The sequence below is a fragment of the Mus caroli genome, chromosome 17, assembly GCF_900094665.2.
Source record: "Mus caroli chromosome 17, CAROLI_EIJ_v1.1, whole genome shotgun sequence".
Taxonomy (NCBI): Eukaryota; Metazoa; Chordata; class Mammalia; order Rodentia; family Muridae; genus Mus; species Mus caroli.
Genome location: NC_034586.1, coordinates 85,610,293 through 85,618,325, shown reverse-complemented (window position 1 = coordinate 85,618,325; position 8,033 = coordinate 85,610,293). Strand labels below are relative to the sequence as shown.

The following is an 8,033-nucleotide window of genomic DNA, read 5'->3' as shown; positions in this document are numbered from 1 at the left end:
AAAGGAAAGGAAAGGAAAGGAAAGGAAAGGAAAGGAAAGGAAAGGGGAAAGGGAAAGGGAAGGAAAGGGAAGAGAAGGGAAGGGAAAAAGATAAAGGAAAAAGGAAAAAAGGAAAAAAGGAAAAAAGGAAAAGGAAAAGGAAAAGGAAAAGGAAAAGGAAAAGGAAAAGGAAAAGGAAAAGGAAAGGAAAGGAAAGAAACTGAATGTTCCGAAAAGCTGGAGAAAATTGTTGTGGGAGAGGTGGAAGTTCTATCCATGCTGTACTCTCTGCTTCTTTAGAAATCAGAACTAGGAGGAGAAGTCTTAGAGAATATATTTCTATTAAGTCCTTATTGTAGTGGATAAGGTTAGATGTTATGACATCGTGGTATAGAAAGTGTTCAAGAATCTCATATCTACAAAATAATAAAGTGCCATTCATGAGTTGATACGGGCTCCCTTATATTTCCTTTACTTCAATCAATAATATGTCTAATAATGGCCTTTCTATTGCTGTAGCTGTTAAATAATTTTTATATCTTAAATGCTACACAGCTAGCACAAGGTACCTCTTTAACATGCACTACAACAATGTACAGCCTTAAATTTATCAGGGTAGGCTTTGTATTTGGTTATCTGCTTTTCCCTGCTGCGTTCATTTACTGCTGGTAGTTTTTGATATGATATCCTGTCTGTTTTTATTGGGAAACAAATATCATATGAAAGATAAGAGAAGATATTATTCCATATAGGCAGTGAGAAATGCACAAGGTTGGTTTTATTTGTAATTAATCTGATGGGACAATATCTGAAAAAAAATGCTTTGTTCATAGCTAGTAGGAACAAGTTATACTACAGATTTGTGTATAAAGTAAAACTAGACATCTCAATGTTGAGCTATAGAAAAGAGGGACGTGAAAGGGAGATTTCTAATGCCAGTTAGGTGTGCACTATTTATAATTTCTTCTCCAAAGCACCATTGAACCCTGTGGTCTTCTGTGCCCACATCATAGCCATCTCACAAAAAATAACATTTAACACAGCTGCAGAAGTGCCTTGATTTGCCATTTCACAGATGAACCTGGAGTGACTTTTGAAGCATTAGATATGAACAGAGCACTGCCTGCTTGCTAATGTCTGCTCTGTGCTCTAAGTGAGCAGACCTCAGGATGTAGCAGTCCATTAAGACACTGTATCTAATATACAGAAGACGCTTGTGTATTTTTGTAAGGAAGCAATGTGAGCAAAGATAAAATATTTATAAATGTGATATTTATAAATCATTGACATTTTAGACAATATTCTAGCAAATATTATTCTTTTTATATATCTCACCTTTAAAACCTTGCAATTTGTATCACATTTTACTTAGTGTTTACAATTATGTATCCTACTTATTTATGTCTAATGACATAAATATTTAATCAGTCATATCATTAATTACTTTAGATATCACATATTATTGAAAGCGTATTTATTTATGAATTTTTAGTAAGTTGAAGTTGTAGTAAAATTAAAGGAAGTTATCAGCTCTAAACCTTCTTCATTATTACACATGTCTACCTGATTAGTCACTGAAACACAAGATGTGATAGTATGAAAACACTTTGTATGCAATATATCTTCTGAGTACATCTTCTCTTTTGTATCCCACCACTCTCCCTGAATATCTGAAGTCTGCATCGTTCATAGTTATATGCTCATGGCACACCATGTCTTGTCTGGAAAGCTGAATTATACCAGTTGATTTTGTCCATTATGTTCCTAATGTCTATGTGTTCCTACAGTGAGATACCTGTGAGGCATTCATGATTCAGAACATCCAGAGTTAGAGCAGTGCTCAGGAAATAACTTTGTAGAATCAGATGGCTAAGCTCACACATATCCAGCAATCCAAAACAAACACAAACAAACAAACAAACAAACAACAGAAATACTAAGGTTTATTTATAGAACCTAAATAAGAAAGACTGGTCTTTTGGAGAAAGGAGGAATCTAGAACGGATAGAACATACTTTGCTTTATCTAAGAAGGATACTACATTTTGGCTTATTAAGCAACATAACGAAAGAATTTAAGGAACAGATAGAGGAAAAAATAACATAACAGAGTAGAATGAAGAAGAAAGGAACAAATGTGAAGCCCAAGTACAGTGAGTTCTAATGTGTTGTAAAGTTCTGTCCCTCCTCTCATCAGCCAGTGTAGTACAAGGTCTTTTGAGTCACAGCTTAGATCCTCTCTCCTTCCTACTTGTCTATGGAGTAGGTTTCTATAAAAAATAAAACAAAGCAGTAAATTTACTAGATAAGTATGACTCTGCTTGTTTTCCATGTTAGGATTAAACACAAGGAATGCTGGGAACATTTGATGTCCCCCGTGGTTAGGCATGGCAGGGTTTCATTATCAAAGGAAGACATTTAAATTCTGTTCCTTTGGAATTCTCAGCTGTAAATTTCTTGATTACTTTACAACGTATGCTTCTACACACTAACGTGTGAAGTGGCAATGGTTATAATAGCTTTTTTGTTTATTCACTAGGATTTCTGGCAGATTGCAGATCTCATGTACCCAAGAGGATAATCTCATTCCAGAGTTTATAGGCAGACCCTTTATAGACCAGACAATGGCATTCTTCATTATATGAGAAAGTGCTTTTGGAAGAATCTAAGCTTCCATGTCTCAGGTGAAAAACCTTGCCTTCATCCCATGATGCCACACATATCACATCATCTATTTGAATCTCAAATTTTTGAACTGTTGAATAAAAGTTCTCTTGGTCTATGATCATTGTCAGCATTGACTAAAAGAATCTGTATATGTCAGTAGAACAACTCAAAAAACATAAAATCTATTCAATATATTATTTTCTGGTCTCTTAATTGTCATCTACACTCTTTAATTCATATATTAAAAGTTTATTTTTCAGAACAGATAAAATTCAGTTGTAGGTTTAGTGATTCATTGTATTCTGTTGTTGGATAAGGATAGGGCATTTTTAGATTCTGGCAGGGTGTGTTCTTTAGTCAATGAGGGCTTGCAAGTCCAGAAAATATCCCAATTTCCTGAATACTGTCATCCTGCAATTCATAATTTTCTGCCTAATTTTTGAGAGAACAACTGTGCTTTCTTTTTGTTTTCACTTACTGAAAAGTCATCAGTGTTCTTTATAGTCCAAAATATATTTATTGATAAACTTTGGAAGAAAGTAACTCTTGGAGAGTCTATATTTCATTTCTTTTACAAGATACAATCATTAAACTTAATTTTAGAAAAAGAAAGTCTCAGAAAATATGCAGATGCAGGTACAGAAACACATATACATGCACACACATGTATATAAACATACACATACTTTCTCCTTTCTCCTATGTACATAGTTAACCAGATAATTAGATTGACGTTACAGATTCTCTCTGACCAAATTAATCATTAGCTCTTCATGCAATTAAAAACACACACACACACGTGGTATTACTTCTTGGTCAACATGCATTTTTGCACAACACTAGGACACACCAGAGGCTAGATATTGGATAACACATAAAATATTTTATTTCAGAGCTTTACTCTCCTATTCTTATTTCAATGTCAATTAAATAAGAATGGACTGATAAGTCCTAGTCCATGTATAGAATGTATTAGCACTAACATTTACTTTATGAGTCATGTGTGTATGTATGTGAGAGTGTGTGGTTGTATTAGGGTGTTAATCTGGAATGTAGGATCTGATACGTGTTGATAGGCACTGTACCACTGAGCTACTCCACCATCCCTGCTTTATGATACTTGAACAGCAAATACTACTGCATTGACGGGCAATAAATACTTTGAGTGATTTAGCTTATACCTAGGAATTCTGTAGACCAAAAAGACAGGAAGGAAGAAAGTGGAGCTGTAGGAGAATTGAAGGAAACCTCATACTGTTCAAAAGGAGGGCAATGAGAGATGACCATGAGATGGAACAAAGATAAGCAAGGGGGAAAGTAATAGACCTGACAGCACACAGACTCGTCGCTAAAGGGTGAAGATTTTTTTTTAAAGACAAAGGTTAAGTTTTGTTCATGTTGTGCTTAAGTAGTGAGTCAGCTGGATTTATTGCAGAGAGGGTTTTGGATACTGTCTGAGGACATATGGATTATTTAGAACAATGGGTAATCTCTACTGTAAAGAACCATGAAATCATCGAGTTTGTAAGCCAAGTTATGCACTGAAGACAGCAATGAATATAGGGTAAGAAAGAAGTCCACAGAGAAAAGAATATATGTTGTAAAAAGCTATTTTGTAGTTACCATTTCAATTTAGGCATGTAAACTCACAATCATTATACAAATTCACAACAATCACACTGCACTAGAACAGGAAATAGTAAGTTTTTGCATATTTCTAATTTATACATATAAGCAGGCACATAAAAAGAATACAAACTGAACATTTAAAAAATAAATTTGAAAATTTGCTCTGTGATACAATTGTTTAAAAGACTATCAATATATCAAGATTACATCATGATTTCTACATCATGAAATATAACTTTATAACATTTACATAATTACATTATCCAGATTAATACAGCCCAGTGTTACCATTAAATGTATATTTAGTTCAACCTTGTTTACATCTTAAGTTGTATATTAATTTGTGAAATATTTTTAGTGACATAGACATTTGAATGATGCATTGATGTTCTAATGATACATCTTTCCTCCTTCTCCAAAAGCGTGAGAGCTACATTAGGGTGGGTTTATTATGGTAAGTATAATACATCACAACATTAGCACAAAACATGAAAACCACTTATAAATAATTATAAATCTAAGGGAAGGGTATATCTATTTTCTTCTCTAGCAAAATGCTTAAGGCTTTCTATATAGGTTACTACTATAATTTACAATTTCTTTAACAATTAATCTTCACTCAAGCTATTGATGAAATGTCTCAACTCCAAATTCTATTCTACAAAATTTTCATGAAATAATAATAATGATGATAAAAAAAATCCTTGTCTTTCAATGCACAGTACTGAGCACTGACAGTAGTCTAGACTTTTAAGTACTTTCTAGATCAAGAAAACACTCATCTATTTGCAAGCATGATTCAAGGTCAATATGAACAGAGTTTGTAGCAGATAATGTTTTCTATTCAGAGAAGCAAGACTTTCATTTAGTTCAGATGTGTGACTAAGAGCTATTGTTTACAGCTTCGCTTGTACATTAAGTTCTTACACCTTTTTAAAGAGAATAACTTAATAGTAAGTAGGGATTTGAGTACAAAAAGACATAAATAAACATTTTTTAAATGCTGTATGCTTGCTTCAGTGTGCTAAGCTTTAAATGAAACTGAAGGATGCTCATATAAAAGTCACTTTTGTCAAAGCCTTTCCTAACTCAGATGTACTTTCTTATAATGTACAAGTGATTGACAAACCGACTTGGGTGGACTGCACAAGAGCTGTTTGGACTTTGTGGTATTCTTAAATGAAACGAGTAAGCAAATATGTTGTCTTAATAGGAAATAAAGTATGCTAGGCCTATTTCAGCTGCTTAATGTGTCAAAGATGGTGTTAAATTTGGTGTTCATAAATTACTAATCTGGAATAAGAGGTTGAATGTATTTTGAAAACTTAAACCTGTTGTAGCTGAACATGTTTAACTAGTTAATAAGAAACATCAAAAAGACAAAACCCTGAGGTCAAGGGTCATTTTTTTTGTAAAGCTATTATATGCTGTTTAAATTGGTTGTTCGGGTCTGTCTATAACATAAGTATAATAACCTAGCTCAAATGCAGATTTCTAATTTTCAATTAACATAGGAATAATTTTGTTTGCTAAAATAAAATAAATGAATGAATGACAAGTCTGAAACATGAAATGCTCTAGGTAGAACTTTTTAAAATTCCAAATTTCAAAAAATCATGTGGCAATTGTATAGCTCAAGCTTTAAGTATTAACTTTTAACCTTTGACCTTACAGATTTTAACCAATGAAATGTCTCTTTAAACTTTAAAGGAAACAATGATAACGAGCGCCTGGCGATTGCTAGACAGCGAATTCCATATCGACTTGGTCGAGTAGTTGATGAATGGCTACTCGACAAAGGTAAAAACATTGATTAAAACTTCAAATAAAAAATAATTTGAACATAACCAAGTAGTTCTTCATTGTAACACTAATAAACATAAAAAATAAATTTTCCGTAAAACTAAATTAAAAACAAGTTTAAAACAGTAAAATATAGATAGTAATATTTGCATACCTTGTATAATAATTTCTATACATTGTTAGAAGTACCAACGGTTTAATAATCTTACCCAGTTAACTTAAGGTTAAAGGGACTGTTAAATATAATCCACTAACTCAATCTATGAAGGTACTCAGAGCAAGCATTAACCAAAAATGATAAATCATTTATAGAATATATCCATGGTCCAGCCTCTAAATTATTAACTAAAATATATGTAGTTCGGATATCTTTATCATGGTCCTGAAAAAAAAAATCTTTGTTTAAACTCTAGGAATCTTAAATAGTGGGCAATATGGATTGCCAATCAAAATGAAGTCCCTTTAACGTTTGCAAGCTTCTGAGAACATTTGGGAACAAACCCTAATTAAAACTGAACTTAAAGTTTTGTGCATGCCTTATGAGCAGAGGTAACTCTGCCCATGCTGGAGTCTCCATCTGATGATAATGGTACTGTTGCTAGGATTGTTTGATGGAAATGTGCCATGATTTCTCCATTGGTTTGTGTTTCATTCCTGAAGCGGCTTTTTACGTTTGAGGCTATTTTTTTTTTTCATTTTATTTTATTCTGTTTTGATACACTTGCTGAAAGCCAATCAGAAAAATATTTTTGAAACATTTTTTTTTTGTCTCTGACAAGCTCAGTGTAAACCATTCATTTCCTTTCAGTGTGATTGCTGAAAAATAGAATAATTGAAGCAACAATGGATTATTGCCTTTCAAAATATAAACATCTCTAAAGAATAGCATGTAGAGTTCTATGGACATTATTTGAATTATGAAATCTTTGTGATAAAATTTTAAATTAGATGTTAGTTCCTATTTGTTAGTTTATTTCAGAGGTTATTTTAGGATAACAAATATTGAAATGTTAGAAATGTCATACTTTTTAAATTTAGCAATTTAAATTTAAGAGACCAATAATAAGTTCTTTAGGCAAAAGAAAAATAGGATCCACTAAAAACTGATTTGCAGTATATATGTTTGATTGGTCTTTTAGCAAAAGCACTACATTATAATATGTCGACAATTTATAAGTATTTGCCAGTAATTATGCATTTCATGGACACCTCATTTCTAAGCAATGAATTATGAGCCAAATGCCTCTCTTATAGTTTATTGCTCTCATTATCCACCCCATGAAAAATCTGTTTTATCATCCTTTGTAGTATGTAGAGTTCACAATCAACATTTTTGCATGTATGTAATATTATTTTTACAGGGCGTCAGCTCACAATCTTCAATAGCCAAGCAACTATAATAATTGGCGGGAAAGAGCAGGGCCAGCCCTTCCAGGGCCAGCTCTCTGGGCTTTACTACAATGGCTTGAAAGTTCTGAATATGGCAGCAGAGAACGATGCCAACATCGCCATAGTGGGGAATGTGAGGCTGGTCGGTGAAGTGCCTTCCTCTATGACAACTGAGTCGACAGCCACTGCCATGCAGTCTGAGATGTCCACCTCAGTCATGGAGACCACCACAACCCTGGCTACCAGCACAGCTAGAAGAGGCAAGCCCCCCACAAAGGAACCCATCAGCCAGGTGAGCATTTGCATGGCATCCTTTCCTTCTAGACTTGTGATCACAAACGTGGCCTTTTCTACAGAATTGTTTTCTCTAAGCAGAATTTTCGTTCTGATCTCTGTGCTCATCTTTCTTGGAAATTAAATGCATCACATCTTGTATGAGTATAAGATATGGGTATGTTGTTGATGAGAAGTCTGCAGACCAAAGAAAGAAAGAAAGAAAGAAAGAAAGAAAGAAAGAAAGAAAGAAAGAAAGAAAGAAAGAAAGAAAGAAAGAGAAGGGAGGGAGGG

General features: G+C 33.5%; 1 protein-coding gene across 39 annotated transcripts in view; it reads left to right on the top strand.

The window, feature by feature from the left end:
- Positions 1–8,033, top strand: part of Nrxn1 (neurexin 1) — a 1,073,594-nt gene that overhangs the window by 946,396 nt on the left and 119,165 nt on the right. For 28 of the 39 annotated variants that reach the window (XM_029470970.1, XM_029470959.1, XM_029470968.1 and 25 more), the window contains 2 exons: positions 5,985–6,074; positions 7,439–7,758. In XM_029470970.1, the coding sequence (XP_029326830.1) occupies positions 5,985–6,074; positions 7,439–7,758 (410 nt within the window). The remainder of the gene's footprint in view (positions 1–5,984; positions 6,075–7,438; positions 7,759–8,033) is intronic. The other 11 variants (XM_029470971.1, XM_021149698.2, XM_029470977.1 and 8 more) reach the window with 1 other exon arrangement.